Source organism: Haemorhous mexicanus, chromosome 7 (genome assembly GCF_027477595.1).
Source record: "Haemorhous mexicanus isolate bHaeMex1 chromosome 7, bHaeMex1.pri, whole genome shotgun sequence".
In the NCBI taxonomy this organism is placed as follows: Eukaryota; Metazoa; Chordata; class Aves; order Passeriformes; family Fringillidae; genus Haemorhous; species Haemorhous mexicanus.
In genome coordinates, this window is record NC_082347.1 from 34,828,371 (window position 1) to 34,855,432 (window position 27,062).

General features: G+C 41.1%; 1 protein-coding gene across 8 annotated transcripts in view; it reads right to left on the bottom strand.

Annotated features, from left to right (window-relative positions):
* ABLIM1 (actin binding LIM protein 1) overlaps positions 1–27,062 on the bottom strand; it is a 192,467-nt gene that overhangs the window by 22,362 nt on the left and 143,043 nt on the right. For 7 of the 8 annotated variants that reach the window (XM_059852013.1, XM_059852012.1, XM_059852008.1 and 4 more), the window contains 5 exons: positions 24,575–24,633; positions 15,544–15,621; positions 13,302–13,457; positions 8,180–8,215; positions 6,804–6,933 (listed from right to left, as the gene is read on the bottom strand). In XM_059852013.1, coding sequence (XP_059707996.1) covers positions 6,804–6,933; positions 8,180–8,215; positions 13,302–13,457; positions 15,544–15,621; positions 24,575–24,633 — 459 coding nt within the window. The remainder of the gene's footprint in view (positions 1–6,803; positions 6,934–8,179; positions 8,216–13,301; positions 13,458–15,543; positions 15,622–24,574; positions 24,634–27,062) is intronic. The other variant, XM_059852005.1, reaches the window with a different exon arrangement.

Genomic DNA, 27,062 nt, shown 5'->3' on the forward strand with positions numbered 1-27,062 from the left:
GTTTTTAAAATTACAGGCACAGTTCAGGGGGCTTGGCTGTACAAAATTTGTCCAGAAGAATGCATGTGCAAAATTCTGTATTTAGCACTTTGACATTTCAGCCCTAAATGACATGATGCTCTCTCAACCACATGCATTGATGGTGGTTTTCTATTCTGGGTGCAGTGATGCTGAGCTTCTGGTCAGGTAACTGCAAGGGTTAGGTTTGCTAACTCTGAAAAGCATCATGAATGATTAGGTAAACATTATTGTTTATCTCAATCTATGGCCCTTTACTTAGCAATTCCAGTATTGTGTTCTACTTCTCCATCCTTTGATATATTGTGATAGTGAAACACCTCACTTGATTTTACTTATGTCTCTTAATTCTACCAAGAAATTATGAGTTACTTTTCAGCAAAATCATTGTTTTATAAGGGAAAAAGTCTCATCAATAATATGTCTTGAGACACAGCTAGTTGTTTATAGAGAACATGTCACTCTGCCTTTTTGCTTCCTTTGGCAATTATACTCAATGGAAGAGAAAAAACAAAAGGGATTTATTGACCTGTGGACTTGTCTCAACAGATGAGTCACATTTTAGCCATTGGGAACTGGTAGACTACATGTGCATGTTCAATTTGCAATGCTTCTATCATCAACACTACTAGTGCAGGGAAGAAACCCTTCTTAGACCCCTCTCTACCTCTAGACACAACCAAGTGTGCTCACACCCATAAATGTATGCTGGCTGGTCTTGCATCAGGGACACAGATAATTTGTTCAGAGAGAACTGGACATGTTGTATAATGCACCCAACACCAGGCAGACAGTTACTGTGGTATCATCCTGCACGTGATGCTTTATAGATGCCTCTGCTGGCTTCTATTTCCTGGGGTACCTAGTGACTCCTGCTAGAAGTAACAAATAACTCCCCTTTACACTTCCTAGGATGGCAGGCTCATTGCCTCCAATCTGTTCAAGAAGGAATGGTACACCCACTTAGACTCCCATTAGGCCATCCCTGAGGAGCCCACTCTCATAACGAGGCTTAAATGCTTGGGATGCAGCTGCAAAACCACCCACAATTTATGGAAGCAGTGCCAACATCTGCAGAATGTGCACATGCACAGAGGAAAGCAGAGCTCCTGGCTGCCTGTACCTGTCTCCCAGGGCCTCATGGCCAGCCTGCTTGCAACTTTACATAAAAACCCATTAACTCTGGGTTCCTTGCCTGCACAGAAATGGCTCTCTTACTGTTGCAAATATGCTGTAACTACTCTGAACTCTCCAAAGCAACAAGAGCACTACAGTTCACCAACACTGTAGAAAGAACTAATTCTTCACACCCTTGTCATGAAGTTGAATATGTCTGTGTGTAGGTGGGGAGATGTTAAGAGATAATGGAACAAGCTTAATGTAAAAATCAATCACTATAGCACAGCACAAGGGAAATTCAGAGGCTTTTTTTACTTTCATTCTCTTTGCTCCATCAGGTAGTTGTTTTCTATAGCTGAATTTGTTAGGCAAGCTGCTCTTACAGCCAGGAACAGAACTGCTTGCTTACACACAGCCCAGTGTAATGAAGGTTCCTGCTGCCTTTTGAAGTGCTCACCACTGGGGTCACTGTGGGATTCACAAGGCCAGCTCAAGAATCAGGCCAAAAAACCCATATGCAACCAACACTGAGCCTTCTGTCAACTTGCAACCAACACTGAGCCTTCTGTTAGGTTCCAGTTTAGTTGCTCTACTTCTGAGTAGACATAGGAAAACAAGCTCAACAGCACCTGAAACCCTTACTCCTGATCAGGTTTTGTCAAACTATCATATATCTTGTCCAGATGTGTAGGCTTTATTTCACAAACGAAACTGAAAATCATTGAAAAGCCAATACACAACTGTCTTCCAGAGCAGAACTTTCACCTGCATCCACAAAACCCTGGAAAGAGTTACCAGGTACAGAAATAATTTGATTTCAGAGACCTGCCTCAGGGAAGGAAAAGGAACCAGTGAAAACCAAGGTCCAAATTGTCTATTAAGGTGGGTAGGCTCTTCAGGGCAAGGTCTGTGAGCAAAGGAATACACATTACTTTGGAACCCTTTTACATGGAAATCTTATGGGGGCTTTGCATTATTCTTGAATGCCTCTGAAAAATTCTAGGCATGCAAGATGAAATCCTGGCTCTCAATGAGGGTTTTGTCTCTGATTTCAGAAGGGTCAGGGTTTCTTTCATTCGTGGACTTGTTTTGATTCTTTCATAGCAAAGACAGTGCTTTATTGAGACAAGACCAAATTCAATGGAGAGTCCAAATTAGATTAAATGAAGTCTAAGCTGATGCATATTACACACTCTTCCAGCTTTTTCATCATATATGTTACATCAACAAACTCTCACTCTAAGGCGTGTTTAGCCCCTTTCATTCCTCCAATTTCTTTACTTTTGGTTGTGGTTATGAGGTTTAATCATTATGCTTCTTTAAGCCTTATGTTGTATGAAAACACACTGAAACTGGTCTACATGTCATCTTTTCTGGCCTGAGCATACAAAATAACACAGGTGTAATGTGTCATATGACACTTCAGTTATCATTATGCTGCTGGGAAAGCATGCCCCTTTACCAAAGCACTTGAGACATGATCTGTATTTTCTGACGCCTAAAGGGAAAAACCCCAAAAGTTATTTTTTGTGAAATCTTTCTTACAAACCAACATCAAGGTCACCTTCTTGCTAAAAGTACAAGTGAGAAAGGCTGAGCCACTAAAAAGATCACATGGTGCCTCTTCTGTCACAGTGATATGAATTTGAGCTTTCAGGACCTTGGCTGAGGTATGACACATAAATGCTGTCCAGGCCTTCCAAAAACTGAGGATTCCCACAACAGCTTTCAGGACATATCTGATAAAAACCATACTCCGCCCCCCGCTCTGTCTACAGCACTTGCAATTCCACTTGGCCTTTTCTAACAATAACTGAGAAAGAAACCTGACCTACATGCCAAGGTGATTCTTTGCAATCTGCAAACAATAAGCATGGATTTCCAATAGTTCTTCTCATTTATCTGTTGAAGAAGCTATTTTCTCAACAGAAAAAGAATGAAAATGCCACCTGAAAGAGTGCGAGCATTAATTTGGATTTACAGCAAAGAAATGTTGAAATTGCAAGGACTATGAATTAACTGCATGCTGAAATGAGCAGTATGGCTATTTTTAAGGGTCCCAATCTTTTTAAGTGAGATTTTTTTAAAAATAGAGACATAGTAGAAAAGTGGACAGTGCAGATTATCAAAAATCATCTTAAAAAAGGCAAGAGTAAAATTAGTGGTGGTGATCTGAATGCTTAAAGAGCTATGATGTTGAGATCCTTTAGAATATCTTGAAACTTTGAGGCAACAACTTTCTTGCAACTGCTTTTGATTATCTTCAGTTTATGAATATCTATAATACTCAATGGTGCCAGATTCGAATCTATGTTCAATTTACTCAGCTTTGTCTTTTTGAGCTCTTGTAGGTGATATAAGCTATGACCTTCTCCCCCAAACAGAAGAGATGGCTCAGCCAAGTGCTCCAATAGCAAAAAAAAAAAGCAAGAAACAAAACTAAAAGCTTACTGAGCTAAATGAGTCCCTTGAAGGGACACAGTGAAAGAAGAATCCTCCTCCAAATCAAACCACGGCAAGTAAAAGATTGAAAAAAAGACCAGATCCTCAAATAACGGAAATCCTTGCAGTGCTACTGCCTTCAGCAGAGCCTGCTGATTTGTACTGTTTGAGGAGAGGCCTAGAGATTTTAATTTTACTTTGTTGGGCCCTAATTATTGCCAAAGTGAATAACAAAGATTAAGTTCCTTTTTGCCGTTGATCTTTATATAATATCTTTTTTTTTCCTTCATAGTTTTGATCACCTTGCTCTCATTCAGGCAATGCTGTAATCAAATTTTCACTGCATGTTTTAAGAATGGGGCAGTAATAATTAAATTTGATAAACTAACTAATCACATTTTCACTGCATGTTATAAGAATGGGGCAGTAATAATAAAATTTGATAAACTAACTAATCAAATTTTCACTGCATGTTTTAAGGATGGGGTAGTAATAATTAAATTTGATAAACTAACTGCTGAAGGGATTGCTGTGTACTGCTTTAGAAAGAAGCTAAATTGGGCACATACAGGTTCTGAGTAATAAATGACAATGCTTTTCTGTGTATTTCTACCAGGTAAAAGCTTGGTGACTCTTCAACTAGGGCCCTTAGAAATGACATATTTCCTCCAAAAAAAGGACATTATGTCTATTCTAAACACAGTTCTGAGTGCAGCAGCACATTTCGAGGCATGCTCAGCTACACAGCCATAGGCAACCTCCCAGAGACACGCCTTCACAGCTCTGCCAGAGCGCTAACAGGTCTCCAGCCTGGAGGGAACTCCCTGGAGACAGGCCTGGCTCCTTACCTTTGGCATGGGGGATGAAGTGGTGTCGGAATGGGGAGTTGGGGCGGGAGTCAAGGAGCGCGGGGCCGCTGGAGCGCGGGGGTGCCACACGCCGCGCGCCCAGAGCCAGCAGCTCTGTGGCGCCCGGGAGGCAGGGGCAGGACAGAACGGAGACAAAGAAAAGCAATAAGAGACAGGCAGGGAAGGAGGCTTAGAAGGAAGCAGAAAAAAAAAGGCATTGAACAATTAGGATTCTGGAAAGAAGGAAGGAGAAAAAAACAACAGAACGGTTAAAGACGCACCAAAGGGCCCGTAAATGTTAAGACAAAATTACAGGAAGTGTTAGAAGAGAGGCTGAGGTTTGAACTGCATCACTAATTTAGCATAACATCATTGGCTTAATGAGCTTCTGAGCAATGCCTTGTTACCAGAAAGTAGCCTGCTACCAGCATGCAAACATCACAAACACTGACGCTCAATTAGTTAAGAAAGCAGCTGGTTTGAAAAGTCCCTGACCAAAAAATGTCCGTCAAGAGGCATGCAAGCTGTTTTCTATTGTTTTAAAACATTCCAAAAATGCTGCCAACATCAGCTAGGGCACTAGGAGAGGAAAAGGCTGCAAACTTTTTCAGAACTTGTAGCACTTGATTTTTGAAGAACCTGATCCTGACAACGTCAGTACAGCAGTTCACTTCTCTCTCAAGGGCTAGCTGGGAGCAAAAGACAAGTGATCTGGGACCACTGGGTTGTTTCAGAGAGAAATTATTCTTGCAAAATAACATGGTGAAAAGACGCGCCATTAGGAGGAAAAACCACATATGTTTGTGCTATTATTCAATAAATAATTACTGTAGGAAAATTATTAAAATGGCTTTAACAATTACCCTAAAACAGGGTAAGAAACATCAAATGACAAATTATACAGAATTACTTCTGTGTCATATGAGGATCAGTAACAGGTGAGCCCAAGATGAGATCATCTGAACACAGATAAGTTTGAACAAATATCTCTCCAGAAAATCCTTCAGGCTGTGGACTTTGGAAGATTTTACATTGGATCACAAGTCTGGCTTGAGCCCACCTGCCCATCACAAGAGTTACATAAACAGAGATTGCTTCTGGGGAAGGTCTTTGACCAAACACAGACAGTAAAACTCAATCAGAGTCAAGTCTGGAATAGGGCCTGGATTTGTTCATATCCCTGAGACAACAGAAAAAAATGGAAAAATCCCCTCAGACGTGGAGAACCAAGGGACAGAAGTTTGCAGCTTTTTCACATTTTCAAATCTCTTTCAGTTTCAGTTGTAACGTCATCTTAAAACACAGTCATGTTGTCAGCACTAAGTATCAGACACAATTTGCTTCTGTCCCACCTCCCTTGGGTCCCCCTAAATAAGGCATTCACTGACAGACACAATTGGCTGCTTTCAGCCCACCCCCACTAGGAAATGGCTACAGCATTCAAGTTCCACAGTGGTGGCTCTATTATAAATCTTTAATTTTAAAAATGCAGCTCCTATTGCATATGGGCTTTTGGCATCCCAACTGTTCAGCTGTAATCACCAAGGAAGATGAAACCATGCAATTGTATCAATTAATTTAAAAACAGATCACAAAGATTTAATTCATTACCATACACAATAAAATCAGTCTTGAAAATCTTCAATGAGTAGCATTTAGCCATACATTTTTATGCATTTTGGGTGTGGATGAATAGTTCATTTTCATATCTTGCTTTTAGATACACAACCAGTAATTTTGAAGGCACCAGGAACCTGAATGACCAGTACATTTTCTATACTGTCAAAGGACTTGTACATCACTGCTAAACCAGAAAATAAAGTATGCTTTCAAGTGATCCCAGGCAATTGCCTACAGCTTTAATTAAAAAGATACCTTCTGAGTCCATGTCTTAAAAAATGACAAGCAATTTGGAACATATGGGTGCTTTGCTTCTGAATATGAGATTCTGTGGCTGCACCAAGCTTTAAAGCAATTTTTTACAAGGCAGTAAACCTAAATTACTAACTTCTGTCCAGTCAAGCCATAATTTTTGTTTCCAATATGTGATACTTTTCCCAAACTCCAGAATGAACTTCGCAATTCACTGCTGCAAATTTCTGCTTGCTTTCAGAAACATACACATATTTTTAAAATAATTGATTTGAAACAAAACCAGAAGATAAGTATTTATGATGCAAGAAACAGTCAGCCTAGTGCAAAAGACTACGTCAATCCAGAACAAAAAAACAGGTAGAAAACGAGAGATTAAAATATACAACAATTTTTCAATCCTAAATTTCCACTTCTAAGAGAAAGAAGTGCTTCACTGCACCACTGAGTAGCATAATAAAGAAACATTATTTTTGCATGGATCTGCAGTGCAGTTGGCCTTACCAGGTCTGTGGAAGTGCTGTGGGGAACGTGACATGGTGGGGGTGTAGCTGTGCCGGCTGTACACGGGAGAGTTAATGGAGCCCTGGCTGGTAGACCGGTGAATCATGCGGTCCCGAACGTCCTGGTAGCCCTGCAGGACAGAGGCAGCCACTGGTAAATGTAAATTCACAGAACACATTTTTAGCAGCACTTAAGTTCTGTGGATCTGAAGGCATCAGCAGAAGCGACTGAAATAGCAACATCCCTTAAGCTTTCAACCTACTTCATTAGCTCTGCTCTCCAAGGATCTGCTCCAACCCATTTTTACAGTCAGAACTCAGCCATGGAAGGTTCCAACTCCCCCTGTCATTTCTATTAAACTCCATAATAATCCTAGATTTGCCCACATTCCCTGACTCCATAAGGGAAGCTGCATCCAGAGCATGTGTGTCCTAGAGTGTCCTGTACAAGACACATGAGCTGGCCATCAGCAAGCTAACTTGGAGACCAGAAAGAATTCAATAGCTGCAGCATAGAGCTCTCTGTGGCTAAACTGACCATGTGTCACCAGCTACATCAGCAGGTATTTATATCCAAATCAGATTCCCCATGCATCTGAAAACATGACACCTTGTACAGCAAAATTCAGTTTACTTGGTTTCCTGGGGGTAAAAAAAAAAAGCCAGTAAAAAAAAATAAACAAAAAACCTCAAAACAAACAACATCCTCACCCCCCCACCCTTCCATGAAGCAAACTAAACCAGGACAAAAGGGAAAGGACTGATTAATGAATGAAGATTTACAATAAATTTTACAGTCCATTTATTTTTAACTAGTAGCAATAAGTGCAGCTTTTATGTTGCAAATAAGCAACAGGATAATGCAATGATAATGATTCTGCAAGGCCATCTATTGTATCCTGACAAACGACTTCCCAATTCTTTCATTTTATTATGATGATCAAACTAACTCCTCTGGCAAAGCAAAATCAAACCAGACCGTATTTATGTTTTCTTCAAGACAAAACTGCAAATGTTTCAGCTGCAAACGTGGGTTATTTTTTGGATGCTCAGAGCAGCATTTTATCTGCTGTAAATCTTGCAGCTCTCAAGACCTTAATCCTGAATCCGCCTGTGCCACAAGGAGCAGGAATGCACCAGAAGTGACACCTGCTGGACAAAGGGCTCTGCTTTAGCGGCAGCTCCACTTCTTGTACAATAAGAGCTTCATGTTTCCTTCTTAGAAATAATTTTTGTTAAGTTTCAACATTGAGAAAACAGGCCTGTGCAGCAAACAGAGATGAATCTGACTGACAACAAACCCAATGCCTGCACTGGCTCGAGGGAATAATTCTAATCACAGTAGGACACTGCCCCCAAAGGTTCCACCAAACTTACTTCTGCAGAAGGGGTGGGTGATAAAGTCCTTGGAGACTGCAAAGACATAAAAAATAAGGTTATGAAATATCATTGCATCTGCTGGGCCAGAAAATGGTAATCTAAACATTGCTGCAGGTACTCTGACATATGACAGTGTAAAGTGGCAATGCAGAAATTATTGAGACCATTCCAGCACTGGAACCTGCTTTTTCCAAATGGCTCAGGGACTGGTCCATAAATCACTGATGTGTAAAGTTTCTGGGAGAATTTTTTAAGCATGATTAATTCAGTCAAGTACCATGCAAGATCACCTTAGCCATCTAATCATTCTGGTAATTAAAACATAGCTGTAAAGATCAAAATCAGAAAGAGTTTTTAATTTAACAACCATGCCTGTCATGAAGAAATCTTTAAAATGGAAATCAAAAGTAAATAAACTTAACTCAGAGCTTTGCATGGAAAATCAAAATACAGAATATCTTTCAGGATGAAGCATGTTTTCCCTCCAACGCACACACTCTGGCAAAAATGTGCTTCTCCCCAAGGCCTTAAATTTCATACCCATGCAAAGGAGCACGTAGTTGTCATCAACATTTCTTTGATGTGACCTCCTTTAAATCTCCGTGCTGCTCCATGGTTACGTAAGGAGAACAGACAGGAATTACAAGCCTGTGTACTGAAAGAACTGCACAAAGGCCAGTGGGCAGAAATATGCACAATATTATGAAAAGTTTCTGTAACACATAGGGAAACTGAGGCAAGAAATGCCTTTAGAAGAAACATATGATGATGCATATGCTGATGGTACAAACAAGAATAAAAGCTATGTGTAATTACCAGTTATGTGTTCTTCAACCACCAGGCAATTTGAAGCTGGGAGATCAGGATTTAATTATTTCCTTTGTGCTCAAAACTTCAGTATTATTTGTCATAGTAAACTGGGCAAGAGATTATGCTTTTAAATAAGATTGCAATTATAGAATGATATAGCTATTAAGATAATATCTCAGAAGCAAAACAGCTGATTCTGGTCCAACTACTTCACTAATGTACAACAGCAGTAGTGTAAAATGCATGCAGAGTTTCTGGTAATAAGTATCCAGATGGTAGATATCCATAAACTTTGGACTGAGAGAACATTCACTCTCATGGAGCTGGTGACACTGGGAATGCTAAGTATCCAAACAAAAGAGCAACAATTTTTATTGGATACAGGACATCTCCTTTTCAGCAAATTTCCATAAAGCTGTTAAAAACTGCTTTTGCTACTTTTCATCAAAGCCTTGAAATCTTTTATATTCATATTTTCCTAATTCCTATCATCTAACAGCAGCAGCTGTAAAAACCTTGCTCCACAATGCTTTGGAACAACATTCTCTATAAAAACTGAGAGCTAACCTAAAACTTTCAATATGAATGAAAAAAGCACATATTGTGAGGTGCATTCCCACATTTTTCTACTAGCAATTCATGTGTTAATCTAAATAAATGAATTTCTATCATCCACTGGGGTTACCTGGACGCTGAGGTAATGGCTACAGTAAAAGGTAGACACAGGAATCTAAGACTGGGAAGGCAGCCCAGAAAGTACCATGCTGAATCCAGGTACTTTTCCTTTCATGTATTTTTACTCCATCACTAGCTGATGTTGTCTCGTGGCTTTTTTGGGAAATGGAAGCTCACTCTGCAGCCAATTTAGTGTCTCATCGTGCACAGGTGAACTGTCAGATCTCAACTCAGAGGCTGCCAAGGAATATTTGCTTCTCCAAGTCTTTCAAATCCTGGTCTATCACAGAAAGCCACACTATGATCAGTTTGAAACACACTGTGCAGGTGAGTGAGACAAGCAGCTCCATCCCACTACAGCAAGCAAGTGGAAATATAGTGATGACTCCAGAAGAGGAAGAAGGGGAAAGAGAAGGGGAAGAGAAAGAGGGCTTGTTCTGACCAAACTTATATAAAAAATTCTACTGCAACAGTCTCAATTCTTTATTGCTTTGAGATCTGAGAGTCTCCACTAATACCTGAAGCCACACAGGTCATTTTGTCATCTGGGAAATTTCTGCTAACTTTTACAGGTGTCATTCTGCACACTGACCTATTTTAGCTGTCTTTTACTGAACTACCAGGTGGGATTATGGCTCCACTTGGAAGCATCTATCATGTTAGAAAAAATCCTTTTTTCATTTTATGTCTGCTTGTTTAGTGAAAGGTATTTCAGAGCATTTAGTGCTTTCAACAAACAGAATGCTTGAAATAAAGGACAGAGAGGTGAAGTGCTGCTTCTCAATATATACGCAACAAAGGCGAGAGCTGAGAAAAGAAGGCCTCTGCTGCTTGCAAGGCAGAAGTGACAGGTCCCGAAGAACCCGAATACCTGGCAGTTTCGGGAAACCTTCTCCTCGGTAGCAGACAATGAATTTCCGATCTGGTTTGTGTTTCTGAGGGCGACGACAGGCGGAGAGAGCCGGCGCTCCCCGCCAGAGGGCGCCGAGACAGCGCGGGACGAGCGAGTGAGGGAGCGCTGGAGGCTGGGAACCCGCCCGGCCCTGCCGGGCCCGGCCCTTCCTTACCCTGCTCTTCCTTACCCTGCCCGGCCCTTCCTTACCCTGCCCTGCCCGGCCGGGCCCGGCCCTTCCTTACCCTGCCCTGCCCCGGCTCTGCCCTGTTTTACCCTGCCCTGCCCCGGCCCTTCCTTACCCTGCCCGGCCCGGCCCTGCTCTGCCCTGCCCGGCCCTGCCGGGAGCGCAATCCCTGCCCTGCCCTGCCCTGCCCACTGCCACGCTGCTTTCTCGTTTTCTGTGGCTAAAATCTGTCGTTTCCTTGTCGCCTGTTCCCTAGAATTAACGTTTGTGTGCATCTCTGGATTAACTTTGGTTAATGTGCCTCTTGCACATCCTCTCTTCTACACCCAAAAATCTTTCTTTGCTGAAACTGGTGATTTTTTTTTTCTTTTTAAATCATGGTGAGGTGTCACAGACATATTTTCTGAAAAATCCTTTGCTAGGATTTTTCTCCTGAGAAGCTGAGAGGCCTCAGAAATTGAATGTAAACAATAATTATCAGCTGCTGTGGAATGGCAGGTGCATCTTTTACTGGTCTCATATGGTTGTTTTAATTAATGGCCAGTCACAGGTTCAGCTGTGTTGGGACTCTGGTCAGTCACAAGATTTTATTATCATTCCTTTCTAGCTTTCTGATGTCTCCTTTCTCTTTCTTTAGTATAGTTCTAAAACATAATTTTCTTTTAATATAATATATATCATAATAAATCAGCCTTCTGAAACATGGAGTCAAGATTCTCATCTCTTCCCTTGTCCCGGGGAGCCTCAAACACCACCACAGTGAGGGGCATTTCTAGTTCTTCATGCATAAACTGAGGGTCCCCTTTTATTAAACACCACCACACACACACCCTTTGCAAAGAGAATGCAGGATAAATCACTACACAACTAAACTTGTCACCTTCTTTGCTTTTTAAAGATGATGGGGACTGATGTACGTTGTACCAAGACTGCTGTCACTCGATTACCACAACACAAACACAGGGTAAGGGATCACTCCACCCCAATGGGCTTGTGTTCTCATTAGGGCAAGGGAAGGGATGAGAAACAGATACAAAGAGGTGAGGTAACTTGCCCAAGGTGACAGAAGTCAGCAGCAGCATTGGGTGAAAACCCAAGATCTTCTGAAAAAAAGGTGAGAGCCCCTTCTGTTTCCAGAACAAATTTCTGTAGTCACTAGAAATTCACTGAATTTAATGCTGGTGAAAATATGGTGTAAGAAAACCACAAAAGCTTTTGCTTATTTCCAGAACAAGCACAAAAGCAGACAACTTACACCATATTGCTTTATCAGCTGCCAACATACTGCTGTGTCAGTCAGAAATTCCCCTTTAAGGATTAACATACAGTTCACCTTCTCTGGCGAGGTTAGTTCCCCCCGTGTGACTAACAAGAGACAAGTGTTTGTAGCAGGTTTTGTGGAATGGGTCAGGCCTGTTGGAACTGGTCACAGGTCACCAATGCATCTCACAGTGGTTTTGAACCAGATGCCAGCTGGATTCACTACCGACATAAATTTGAGGGGAGAAATTCTGTAATGTTCTGACCTGTTAATCTCTTATTTTATTCCTGAGCTGAATTTCCATTTCATGATTTTAAAAACTAGCTCTATAAAACATTTAAGAACAAAGGAGAAAAACTGATGCAGTTCTGACCTGGGGGTTGGCAAAAAACTGATAAGAAAGCAGATTATTAGTCACACTGAGCTGGTGTTCTACAGACCACTGGTGGGTGAATGATTTACTGTAATTTTTTCTTCAACTTATCTTCATACTCAATTCAGTTACAGTCAGTAAGGTCACTGAAATTACAGCAGTAAATCCATTTCTACGTCCATTTAGATTTGCATTCAGCAAGTCTGATTCACAGACAGATGGTATTACATGACAAAGCCTGCTCCACAAACTGCAGTGAAATAATCTAAATAGTAATTGCAGCCATGGAAATTCACCTGAGAAAACTGAGGACCACCAATCTGAAAGACACCTTCGCATACAAACTTAGAAGAATAAATGACATAGCGTTTTCTTATTGCTATGTGATACAAGAACCCTTACTAAATGTCAGCAGGTCAAATGTGAGGCAGGCATTTGTATAACACAATTAACCTGCTTTCCCAGGTGGAAGAGCACTTCATCCTGACACAATTTTATCCAGTATGTCTGGCAAAGTGCTCTGGTGATACATATTTCTGTGAGACAAGTATCCTGCTCCTCCTAGTCCATAGAATATCACGGTATTCCTCCTGTCCTCCTGTGAATATTGGTGCTCCACAGCACAACAGCACATTGGCTTTGCCCCACTGCCTTGCCATTCCCAAAGATGAGGATATCCGTGGGAGTCACGAGGAGGCACACAGGGACAGGCTGCAGAGCTGACCCCTGTGCTGATGCAGGTGTCTAACCCTGCAGTCCCACACGAGAGGCAGCACCGTGAGCGCTCCCAGAACCCCAGATGAGACAGACACAAAGCAGTGTGAGCAGCAGCAGCAGCAGCCACCTCCAGCAGTGCCCATGGGAAGCAAAGCAGGCTCTGGATGCAGTGCACAGCAGAATGAGGTGCTGGTGGGTCATTACCTCTCCAAGACTCTGTCTCTCCTGTCTGTCCTCGTAGGCGGAGGTGTAGAATGGCTCATAAGTAATTAGGTCTGGACGTTCAATGTCATAAATGGCCTTGACTTTGGGAATGGCTGCTAAATCCTTGTAATCAAGGATTTCATTGTCTACTTTTGCCTAAAGGTCAAAGACAGAAGATAAATTAACTTACACAAATGCACTGGCAATTTCTGTTTTACACAATTCATGATTTTGTGTATTTGTTGTCATGCTGTTGCTATGGAAACCCCTTTTTGGCACCCTACATCTGGAGTGAATGCTTCTTGTTCTTCCTCAGTAGGCCTCCTCTGTAGCAGCTCACAGTGTTTTCTCTTCTCTTAGGGAAGAAAGAACATGGCATATATAGATCTAGTTACAAAAGTTTTTTTATCCCCAGTAGTGAGCTGGAATCTTCAGCTCTGCAAATGACTCATTTTGTGGCCTCAGGCAAGTATTTTCACCTTTCTGCTCTTGTTTTCCCATATGTAAAATGGGTGATAACATCAATTTAGTTTTCAGATTACAGAGATTACAAAAGGATTTCATGCTGAAGACCACAGACAGATACTCAATTTATAACTGTGCACACAAGAGGAAACAGAACTTATTGGAAGGAAATAAAAGACAAGGAGGACTGTCAGGACTGGGTATCCAAACTACCAGATAAAATAATTACATTGCATTCATCACTCATCCTATGCCCAAGCTTCTGACTAAAGCATCCACTCCTTACCAAATACATGGTCCAAGCATGGACTTTTTTTTTCCCCCACCAAGACTGCAAGGAAATCTTGACTAGTTAAAAAAGTAGAAGTAGGAAATAAATTCCAAAGTCAGCTGCACCCATTAGAGGGAGACAGAAAGAGGCCTTACATTTAGTTTAGATAACTAATATATTTCTTTACTTACAGCAAGACTTTAAATAAATCCTCATACATGTTTATTTACCTTACAGAAATACATGTATGGCTAAAACTGAAAGAGGATATTCAAATTGTTTTTCAACTCTTCTAAAAGATACTTTATTCACAGTAGACTTCATGAGGAAACTCACTTCTGTTCTTTCCGACTGCTAGCATCTAGTAATTTCAGATTAATATGCATTTCACAAGCTCTTTAAAAACCACTGGTCTTAGTGGTTCTTAAGCAATGCCTTAAACTAAAAACAATACAAAACCTTTTTTGTTAGAGAAGCAAGGTTTGAAATATTTGGGACATTCACTCTCTACAAACAGACTCAAATCTGTTTAGCTTTTAATTATCAGATATTAAAAAATACCTTAAACGATTTTAATCCTTAAAATATTTAGGTATATCAATATATGTTATTTCTATGGTATTTTTACCAGTTTGTTAATGAGGTGCAAATATGTCTGGATACTCTTAATCCAATATAAATTATTACAGATATTTTTGTAGACCTTGATCTAGACTGCCATGTTGCGCCACAGACAGTGATTTCGAGCAACAATTTCTTTTCATAAGCTACAGTTTATGAAGTTGATATTACCCACATAATGGCAGTTCTCCAGGACATGCTTTGTCTTTTGATATCTGCAGTGTCAACATTGTTCATATATCAGCTTATTTTTGTGGTTGTTAATATGCACAGAACTGGAGTTTAACTCAGGACATGAGATTTGTAATTTTGGTCATTTTTTCTGCATTATTTTAAATGTAACTGCCTAACTTCTGGGGCTTACTCTACATTTTCATCTTTATAATCTCAAGGTTATTGATAAAATCAGTGATTTAGCATTAGGCTTAATAACTTTTTTTTCCCTAAATTAAAACCACCTTTCCTTTCACAACTGAAAAATCTGATTTCTGACCTGGAAGGTGTTGGATCAGATTGGTTTCTTTCAGTGTAGCTGACCCTGCTTCCCACATTCCCCAAGAGCAGAGAGCAGACCTCTCAAAAATTGTGTATCAAAGTGCACAGATCTCCTCACAAAATCCTTACAAAGTCAAATGACCCCTCTGCCTTCTGTCCCTCTTCACACCAAGTGACATCCAAAGATTTACTGTACCTTTCCAAGAGAAATGTGATCTGGAAAATGCCTACCCTGCTCTTGAAATCCTGTAGCTATAAAGGCTACATGGTGAAGGTTTTAACAATTTAAGCACTAAAATAAAGCATCAGTATAAAAGTAATTTATTTCAGCATGAGTAGCTCACGTGCAAGCAAAGGCTCAGCAGCTTATTCATCAGCAGGAATACTTACATAGATAGTGTGGCCTGGAGAGCCAGGTATACTGGAACCTGGTCTGGAATAAATGCTTTCTGATGATGTTCTTGTAGGCTGAAAAACAAAAGGGAACTTTTGAGAGCAATCTGAAGCCATTAATGTTGGCAAATTTAAGTGAAGAAATCTGCACATGTCTTGAAAATAACTGAATTTAAGAAAAATGTCAACACAAATGCAAGCATTCTGGCAAATTCCACAATCTTGTGAGGCAAGTGGGGTTTGGTTTTTAATTTTTTGGTAGGGGAAGGAGTGGTATGAGAGGGGAAGAGGTTTTCTAAATCATACAGTGTAAAAGACTAGACTGACAACAATAATGAACAAAATCAACACCTGCAGAGACACTGTAGGAGCCATACAAAGAACCATCCAGGACAGTCCTGCTGGTCATTTTAGCAACAGGTTAGTTCACAAACCACTGTAGGGATCAGCAGTCCAGCAGACAAAACTGTTGTGAGGGGCACAGCACACATGTAATGTCTTTCCAGCTGTTCGATCCCTGGATTTCCATTAGGAATGACATCATCAGAACTGAATTCAGCCTTCCTAAGTAAAAGGACCTGAAGTCCTTTGCTTGGAGCTGTTCCCTACATCTGCAGCACAACCAAGATGCAGCAGGGGAAGTCAAATGTTGGTTGCAGTGTCATGATTCCCCACACTGTAAAAGTCATGTTTAATGACAATGTCCTGCAAGCTGAAGCTCATGAGAACACTCTCATCCCTACAGAGCCAGTGCTGCTACATTTAGTAGATTTTCCAACACTTTTTCAGGACTAAACAGTCACTGATGCCCTGGGGAAGTTCTGTGAAAGGAGAGAAAACAACTGATGACCTGTGGGGATCCTGAAAACCTGATGCATTTGCAAAGTATTCTATTTGATCAAAATTCATCCTGGTCATTGTGATGATTTCTCCTAAACTTGGCACACAGCACATACACAAAGGTAGTCAAGTCATCCACATCCCAACTGAAACTGAGAAACCATCAACAATTTTTGCTCCCTAATTGACTGCAAAGAACCAAATCCCATCACAAAACTTTGTGAAAGCACAAGACTCTGATGACACCAGTGCAGTGGGATACCTTAAAGTCACTTAAAATTGAATCCTAGAAAACAGTCCTTATCTCATCAGCTTGGGAAAACAGTCCTTATCTCATCAGCTTGTGACATTAGCCAGACATCCCTGGACTAAGGGACCTTCAGGCACACCTGAAGAGAAACAAGGCTTGACAGCCTGGCTCATTGTTTCTTAGGAAATATTGGATGAACACAAAAAGGCTACTGGACCTATCTTACCTCTCAGCATACATTTCCTGAAGGAACCTTCAACTGACCCCAAAGACTTTCTACTTTTAATTTCAAAGCCAGAGAAGCGATTGGAACCATCTGTATATAAAATGCTGAAGACTAGTCATGGATTATACAGCAGGCTTTCTCTGACTTCACTTCTGAAGATTAAGTCACCACATTCAGGGAGGGTTAGAGAAACAAAAGGCTTTGAATATGTTCCACCAAAAAACCTAAGATTCAGATCAAACAGAGAGCAGATGTAGTTGTGGACTGACAAAGTCCTCTCCAGAGCATGTTTGAGAACACTTTCTCAGCTGGACCTTTACATGTTTCTTTTCTCTCTGAGGCTGCAAATTCCTACATCTCAAAAGGGAACAGAATTTTCTCGTCTGCCCTTAAGCTCCTCCCAAACCAATAAACCCAACAACAAGCACTTGTTTCATGGAAATGTTACAAGAATTGAGCTGGAAAATCTGGCTGCTGTTGAGAAACACTTTATTCCCCCTTCCATTCTTCCATTTCACTCTGTTTGAGTGGAACACATGTAACGTGTTGCTGCAGTTACTATGGAAAACAATTGTTTTCATTACAACATAGGGAACAGTATTAAGTACTTGAGGTACTTTTAGGGGTGGCTCTGTTACCTTTGGCTTTTGGCAGACATACTTCGAGAGTTTTGTCTGCTCAATCCTCCCTGTTGTAGGAAAACAAGTGTTAGAGGCTGTTATGGCTTATTCCCATTTGGCAGGCCCTTTGGATCTTTTATAATTGCCTCAAAACCAAGAAATTCTCAGTCCTCACTCCAGCTCCTTAGTTCCATCACTTAGTGTCACTGCTAAAAACCTTTTTGCTTAAGGAAAATTCACTTGGATTTATCACTACAGTGAATTTACTAAATAAAGTTAAACACCTTAAATAGATCCAGCCATATCCTGATAATAAATTTCTTAGGTGCTCTTAACTCTGGATTACAAGAGGAGTTGTCAGATGGACTGGCAAGTTGTAGCACCTGTTCTTCATTTCCTCACTGTGTTTCTGTTCCAAGTTCCTCTTCACCATCTCATTAACAAGGCCACGAGCCAGGCATGACACCCTTTAAACCAGTTTTCTATTTTCTGTGTACATCAATTTTACCTTCTGCCTATTGCAAAGCTCCCCACTGCCTGGTGAGGACACCCTGCTGCCAGCCACAGCCTGAGCACACTCTGCTCCCTTCCTGAGCAGCTGAATCCAAGCAGACCTGCAACTCTGAGCTCCTCCAGCAGCTCCCAGTCCTGTTCCTTGCTTATTTCTAAACATACCCTTGAAGACAGTGCAGGAAAAAGGGCTAGTACATCTACTCTCACCCTTCCTGCCTCACTCTGCCCTGCTTCTTATTTTGAGTTGCACAGGCTGTTTCCATCACAGATGGCTCTTTCCTACCCTGCTTCTTCCCATATGGTCTGGAATCCTTCACAGCTTTGCATTTTCCCCTAAAGACAATTGCACTGCACTTAAAAACAATTATGCTGCTTGCTTTAACAAACACACACCAAAGATTCCTTGATATAAGCTGTTCCTCTGGCACACTTTTAGCTGCTATGGTTGGCTCCTCTCCTAAGAGGCCCATAAAAGCTCCTTTTGGAAAATCTGTGACCTGGTGTGGCTTTCATTAGACTGAATGTTACACTTTGATCCCTGACCCCATGTAACACCATTGTGACTCTGTGTCTTACACAGGTGGCAAGAGACACTCTGGAGGTCAAGTTCTCTATTGATGTAACTGCACTGGGGTGAAAATTCCATCCTGGAGGGGAGCTGATCAGAGCACAGCTAAAACAGGAATAGGGCTGGCCCTGATGTAACCTTTAACAATGGAGATCTGGAGATAACACCAGTGCATCTCTTTCACACGTTATTCAAAGAAAACAGGTGAAGAAAAAGGACACAATCTTTAATGTGAATGCAATAATTTAGAGGTGTTTACTTCCATCACAATAGCCCTGTGACACTTGTTCTACACTCCCAGCAACAAAACAAGTTAAGCTGCCTTACTTCTACAAAGAGATCTGCAACATTTTTTGTACGATTGTTCTTTTCCTTGAAGGATTCAAATACAGCCTTTTATAAAGCCACCTTTGTGTAGAGAAATTTAAAGGAAATTTCTATGAAGAGCTAATCTTCTTTTTCTTTTCTGGTGGTACATTCTCCACATTTTCTGAGAGTAGGAGAGTCATCTTTTTTTCCTTTCCTCTTCCACACAAATGGATGTAACAGTAGTAAATATATCAATATAGGATGTCTGTACCAAATACAGAAAGTCTATAAAGTATATGAAAAAAAAAATTAAAAAAATTAAGTCAAGAAAAATTCATGCATGTCATTAAAGGAGCCAAAAGAAAAAAGAGATCACAAAGCATCTAAAGAATTTGCAAGATTTCTCAGTATTTCCCACTTTATTGCAGACTTCTTATTTTTATGTTTTTGTTCTTCATTTCATGCATTTACCTTCAACACAAAAGTTCTTTACCAGTTTCATTTGCAGATTGATAGAGAGAATACCAACTGCCATGCTCATCCTCTAAGGTTCATCGTGAATCGAGTGCTCAGTTATCAGATCACCCATGCAGATGCCCCACACTGATTAGCTTGATATTTCAGTATTAGACTACAAAGCTTAAGATGTTCATCTGCATTTACCCCTGTTTTTTACGTCATCATGCACGGTCCATCATCTAATAAATAACTTCTTAAAAAAAAAAAAAGTCCCCACTAGAGCCATTCACATCATCCAGGTGCTGCTACAATGTGCTGGCTCCGGCATTCTCAAGTACAGATGTTCAGCATCATGCTCTGTAAAAACTTACAGGTGCAGGCAATCAGATCAAAACTGATCCCAAGAACATCTGGCCAAATGGATGCACTATGCTGTTACAAAGGCATCGTCACCATTTACAGTACCTGCCTTAATTTTTTGATAGAGTTCATTATGCAAGGCGGTGATAATAGCTGCAGAAGAATGAATATGTTTTCACTTAATAACATTTAACATTATAGCTTAAGCAAATTCTCTAAACCTCAGAAGCTACTTTAAGTGAAGCATATTTTGAATAAATAGAAGATTAGGATGGAATTTCTTTTCCTGAGCAGACTTAGCAGCACTAAGGGATTTGACTTCCTCAGTACAACACTTTTTACACTGACTACCTGCTCTATCAATTGCAATGTTTTACTTGATTAGGATTTGGAACCAGGGCTCATAAAATATGGATTTCCTATGGGTTTCTGTAATTTTCAATGGCTGTACAAGACCAACAAAGTCCCTCAATGTCAGCATTCTTTGTGCCTCTCTGCTGGTTTAACTGTACCCTTCTCCTTAAAAGAGTGTTTCCTTTAAATGCATGCATTCCTTATTTCTCTACACTGAAAATGCATCAAGACAGAACTAGTGAATAGGTTTAGTTCAAACTCACACAGACACAGACATTAATAGGTTATGACTAATTTTTCTTTCCTTTCTGGACATAAAGGCCCAAAGGGAGAATGAATTTTCAGCACATAATCACTGAAATGTTGGTACCAAACAAACTTCTATAACACTACTCATGCAAACCCAGCCTTCATCAAGAGTAGGTTAACTGGGAAGAACAAGAAAATAAAGTGGGAAGTCCAGAACATACTGAATTCAACACAAGCTTTCAGAGAATTCAGTGGATTTCACCCTACCATTTTCTAGCTACAATTTTCATGTAGATTCAAGCCTTTGGCCCACTTTTATAACAACAGCAATGACAGTACCTTTGTGTCTACTCTGTAGAAAAGGACTTGAAGCCAAAATCTGCCTTGCACTACACTTTGTAGAATCACCATGTAAATCTAAACAGCATTTAATACTGACCAAATTTACACAAGAGGATATTCATCTGACCCTAAGTTATTTGTATCCTACACAGTCTACAAAGCAAGAAGGAGAACACACCTTTATTTTAACATAGGCTGCTCCTATTTTGCCTGGCATATTTTTTCCAATACATTGAATAGGATTTGGGTTTTTAATCCTGAGGCTCCTGGATTCCAACACTGGAAACTCAGACTTATGTGCACTAAGCCAAAAGCAAAAAGTCACTACACTGGCCTAAAAGATGAGTGAAATTGTCCCACAGTTTGCTGTTCTCAGATTCCAAGATTTTATTCCATAAAGCCTAGGACTGAAGAGACACTGCTGTCCTTAGGAGCACTGATAACACATCTTTATGCTGCACTTTCTTGATACACAGATCTGAGGCTAACAGAGAGAGAGGTGTTCAACAGCAGTTAGGTAACTAAACCACTGTGCAGGACAAAGAGTAGAGGGCTTGCATTAACCCCCACTGAATCACAGAACTGGATTCCACTGTCCAACCCCATCCTGCAGCCTGGATCTCACACAGACACCCTGCCCTGGCTGACACTGACTACTTCTGTGCCATGAAAGATGTGAGGGGTGCCCAAACCAACACCAAGGATATATCCAGGGGCATGGACTCTGCCTGCTGCCAGCCTGCACCAGGTCTGCACCAGTGCGCTCCGACTCCATCATCAGCTGAAAACTACCTCAGGTGCACCTGCACCAGCACAGCCACACATCCCACAGCAGTCACAACCAACAAAGAAACTCTGCCCTGAGGGAGAAGAAATGGAATTGGGCGGTGTTTGTAAGTGCAAAGCAAACTCAGTAAAATCTGAAAGTCGACAGCTACTCCAGAATCAGGAGGACAGAGAGGACCTTGCAATTCAGATGTGACAACTCAGAGACAAATGCTCTCAGGTAGCACACAGAATATATCCAGATCTGGAGTTTTGTAAGCTTTTTCTCAACTAAAGTATTCATGGGTAGTTGGTCAATATATATAAAAAAAGGAAGCGACTTAACTGATGGATTTTTTTTTTTTTCCCTAAAAACATAAGTCATTGTTCATGGAAAACTATTTCTTTTTAACCACCGCTTTAAAATCAGATATTTTTCATCATTTTAATTTGCTTCATATTTACACTCTAATTTTTTGTTTCAGAAGGAAAACTTTCTGAAATAGTGGAAGAACAATACTACAGACCCCAAAAGCTCATCTGAATCTAAAATAAAAAAGTTAATTGTAAGCATTTCATTAAACAAAATAAAAAAATGTGAGAATTAACAAGCAACACTGAAACAAGTGATGCAAAATACAGCGTCAGTGCCCATGGTGGCAAGTGATAGCAGGAAAGCTGTGTGGCAGGAGTAGTAGCAAGCACAGCAAATGACAGTAATGAGGAATCTTCTCAGTAAAGAAGATCATTATCAACACTATGAAAACACAACAGCAAACCTCTGCAGAGCGTGGCCTGCGCAGAACCAGACTCTTTGGATAAAAGAACTCAGATGAGGAATGCTGTCATGGAACACAAAAGGGAAAAATGAGTGAAAAGGAAAGCAGTTTCCCCAGTTCAGTGGTTAAGCTCTTTTTTTCAATCAAGTTTTTATCATCTGCTTGTGTTATAGTTTCTGTTACTTACTGACCGCTGCAGAACTGTAACAGCCAGACAGTTGTAAACAAACACCAAACAATATCTATTTTTGTAACATGCATATGGTTGCTTTGTTTTCTGCTTGTTTTGTCTTTGCAAACTTCCAAAAATATCCATGGGGAAAAGATCTAAAGCAACCATTGCTTTTATGAACTCCCTCTCAGATCATGACCAGCTCAAATGCTGATTAGTTTATATCACAATTCAGTTACTGAGAGAAAATAGAACTTGCTGAAAACTTCTGAAGTTACTTCAGTGATAAAAAGGTTTTTGTTTTGTTTTGTTCTATAAGGAAAGGAAACCCAGCAAGCAAATAGGCAATGGCACTGGCTTTTTGCAGAACCACCAGAAAATCTAGGCCTGACCCTGAATAAAAAACAGAAATTCAATCAAAGTACATATCCCAATTTAGTGCTGACATGCTCAAACAGCCCACAGTACTCCCAGTTTTGTTTGTTTCTGTACCTACCTGTTTGCTACTGCCTTCATTTGGGTCAACAGGATGAAGCACGTGTCAGAGTCATCAAAGGGAACTCCAGCTGATACTAGATTAAGGTTCTGACTTTGCACCAGAGCAGACAATCTGTGATGTACCATAGAAGCTAAAAATGGTGCATCTCAGCCAGCTTCAGTATGGTGCATTTATCAATGCCTTTTAAGGACCTATTAAACCTCTGCATAGAAGGTCTCCTCCAGGAGCATGGTGCTGCAGGGCAGCTCTGCTGCCACACTGCTCAGATGCTCCCTCAATTTTTCTTCTTCAGCTCCACTTCCTCTTCCTGCAAGGACTCACTTAGGCAATGCCTTGCAGGTGATGGAATCCATTTCCTTTGCTCACTTCAATTAAAATTAGCTGAGGGGGGAGAATACTGACAAAAAGAGAAATACTTGAAGAGGACTACAGCCATTTCCATGGGGAATGGAAACAAGCAAACTGATTTATGAGGTCAGTTGGAGAAGGCTAATAAGGGCCAGAGTGTTGTCAGGAGTGCTTTGATAAAACTCCTGGGTCCAAGTGAAAGGGAGGTATTGTACTGCAACCAAGTACTACAAGGCAAAAGCATTCTGACACTTAAGCATGGCCAAAATACTGTCTTACATTCAAACTGTTAAATGAGGAAGAAAATCCAGCCTGGCATAATTTTCCATTCTCTTAGTAAAAGTCAGGACAGAGCAATGTGTGAATGCTGGATGGTACCTGCACTGAGGTTTGGTCATTCTAGACCACATGCACATCTAGGGCCAGTTATGTTTTTGCCCACACTAACACGAACTCTGCTCAACAGGAATTTATCTGCACATTACCTATGACCATCATAACTTCTCAGTGGGGGATGCTTTACAGACCAGTGTACTGGAATAAATGCTAAAGGATGTGGCTTCCTGTGAATGAGACCCACACAGAATACAACCCACAGGATGTCACAGGTATTTTCATACCAGTACTTCTTAGCTTCCTTATCTAAAAGACAATTTATTCATATACAGTCTCTAATATTCCTATCTTGGAAAATCAGCAAAATTCAAGGGACCAACTGAGACATCAAAAAGAAAAAATTGTCCAGAGGATGAATCAGTGAATAAGGGCTTAGAATTGCCTGGTTCATGCAAAAAGCCAGGCTCTAGCATTTATCAGTGCAGCATTAATGTCACCGAGGATTTGACCCAGAAAGTTTGTCTGCATATGCTGATGTAACTCCAAGGGTAACTGTGGCTCTTTTTGGTATTCCAATCAGGACCACTTTAGATTGAGGCTTACTTGGATGGCAAAGAAAGAAGAGTTCATCTTGTCTCAATGCTGCAAATAACCACGCAGAACAGGGGAGAACTATAGAGCAATTACACAGATGTGCAAAACCACTAAAATATATGATAGCATTTGCCCTGTTCATATCTTCTCCTTAGGAGTCTCTCTCACAACAACTGAGATATGAAATGAAGTGTCTTAGATACTTGGCCACGTCTGTATGTCAGTAAATGACACTATCTTTAAGGCAGTGCACTGAGACAGGTATGTGAAGGTGGTAAGCCTAAAAATCAGAGCAATACCTCTGAAGTGCCTCCACTGTATATTCTGCCAGAGTTGTGACAGCTATGCGAAAAAAACATGGAAAAAGTCACTCTTTTAAAAACAACATTCAATTATTGTGTGTGCAAAAGGCATGGTGTGCCAGTGAGCCACGAATTCAGCTTACCCGGAGCTTCTCCTCAGTCTTAGTGGATTGCTTACAGTCGGGATGCCAGACAGTGGAACCTGAGGGAGGAGAAACACAGCTTTATTCAGAGCAAAGCAGATGACTTCTGCTCATGGCAAGCCAGTTATTAAAGAGAATCTCTTCATTGCATCAGCTGCTGAATCTGTATGAACTATGAGAGTAATTCACATTAAAGTCGAGCTCATGGGAAATACAAGGGAAACAAAAAAAATATTCAAATCCTTGGTGTACCTACAGCAGCTTTGTCCTGAGGCCGTCAAAGCACTCTGCACACATTCTTAATTAAAACTCAAGCAGCCTCAAGCAGCAACAGTCAGCAAGCACCAGCTGGAGGAACTGAAAGAGAGAGGATTCCTCTGGCAGGTTGGAGGGTAAGAGCAAAGGAGCTGGGCCACAGTTACCTGATCTGTTTCTCCCCTTATGTACTGCCCTGCACATAAAAAGGAACTTCTGCTTGCAAGTCCATTGAGAAATAAGTGTTATACTCAGTTACTGTAAAGTACCACTCAGATCACATCTTCCCTCATGCAAAATGCAAAAGAAAAAGCAAAATTAAAAAATTCACAGTGCAGGAGCCAGGGCTGTGTGTGACCCAGCGGCAGTGGGTGAGAGGCCAGGATGACAGGTGGTGCAAAGCTGCACATGAGAGCCTCTCCCTGCATCCCAGCACACCATACCTGCCACTGGCACACACAGCACTTCTACCCTGTGCTCTGATGTGTGGCACTGCTGCTTCCACACAATAAACTGGCATATTCCAGCTTATATCCTACCAAAAGAGTCCTCTGCTGTTTGTTTCCCAAAATAAGAGATTCTTTTTTATGTGTAAGGTAGGAACATCCTGCTGTCCTCATGGACTGAGTGATGTCAGGGGCAAGAAGCATTTCCATCCCATTTCAGTTGTCCTCTGAAACAGAGTGTAAACTGTGGTCACTGCTGGAAAGCTGCTGAAGGCATTGGCCAAGATGAAACAGAGCAGAGACTAACACTGATCTTTAACACTGACTGCAGCTGCAATCAAATTCATCCTTCATTCCAGTCACCACAAAGCCATCCCAGAGCCCTGACTATCTGCAGGGGGAACATCACCTCTTCCCTCTGCCCACAGAGAAGCCAAACAGAGCCAAGCCCAGGTCTCCTGCTGGTGACTATTAGCTCAAAAGCAGCCAGAGGAAACCCCACCCTCAGAGGACAGGAGAGGGGTGGGTCAGGGCCCCTGGAATCTTTCTTCTAACAAGCCCTTACATGGCTTGGTGCAGAAGTAAAGAGCAGCAGGGATCATTTCACTTCCCAGCAGTACACAGCACAGTCATCACCAGGAGACAGGAGAGAATGCTGTGACTCTGGAGCAAGGGTCTGAGATGTCTGGCTGTGAGTCTAAGCTGAGGAAGAAGAAACTGTGCCTTTGGCAGAGGGAAGCCATCAGATGCCAGGGAGAAGTGCACCGAGAGCCTTCTCTGTAAACAAACAGCAGCCTCAGAGCCAGGACCCCGCAGAGCCTGCAGGATCAGGAGGGAGCTGTGCCCTGTCCGTGCAGGAGGAGGAGAGTTCAGGTTATAAGGCTGTAAGTTCATGTTAAAAGAAGTGAGCTGAGTAATACTCCTCTGAACATGACACTTATTGCTCAAGGATGAACTAAGACTCAGAAGATTTTAGTTCAAGTCTCAAATCCAGCTGTGAGCTTCCTTCCTGTGTGGGCCTGAGAAAAATTATCCCTATTCCTCTGTACCTCACTGTTAGATTAATGGCAGGAGTTGATGATCTTAGGAGTCTTCCCAACCTTAACAATTCTGTGATTCTTTTCTGTTAAACTTTCCCTACCATCAATGAGAAAGCTGTCACTGCAATTTGGGCAGGATTTATCCCAAACTGGCACAGTTTAGGGACAGCCTGTGAGAATGCTGAAAGTGAACAAGAAATACAGGAACCTGGATGTCATTTTCAAGGTGAAACCTAGCTAAGGGTTGTGGGTTTTCTTTCACAAAATGATAAAGAGATTTGAAAGATGTGACATTCAAAAACCCAAGTAGGAGTAGGATTAAGAAGTTAAATGTATTTTTTTTCTTGTGATTTTGAAGTCTGAGCCACCTACATTTTGTAGATACTATTTATCCAAACTGTTTGGAAATGCTTGCAAGGGTGCAAATTCCCGAGCTGCATCACTCCTCTCTTTTACTGCTGGAAACAGCTCAGCAAATTGTGATTATTTCCATTATTAACATATGTTTGTTTGCTTACCTGGCAAACACCAACTAGCCTGCTCATTTATTCAGCTTTAAACTTTCCACATACCATTATTTTAACATCAGCATCCCTCTAAATACTGGGCAATCCTAGCTCAGCAGCAGCCTTGTGGGGCAGCCCATAAAATAATGTATTACCAGGAAGTCAATGGGAAAGAGACAGTTTCTGGTGCTGCTTCTTTCTCCTTTACATGTGTTGGAGCAGAGCCAAGCTAGTGTTTCTG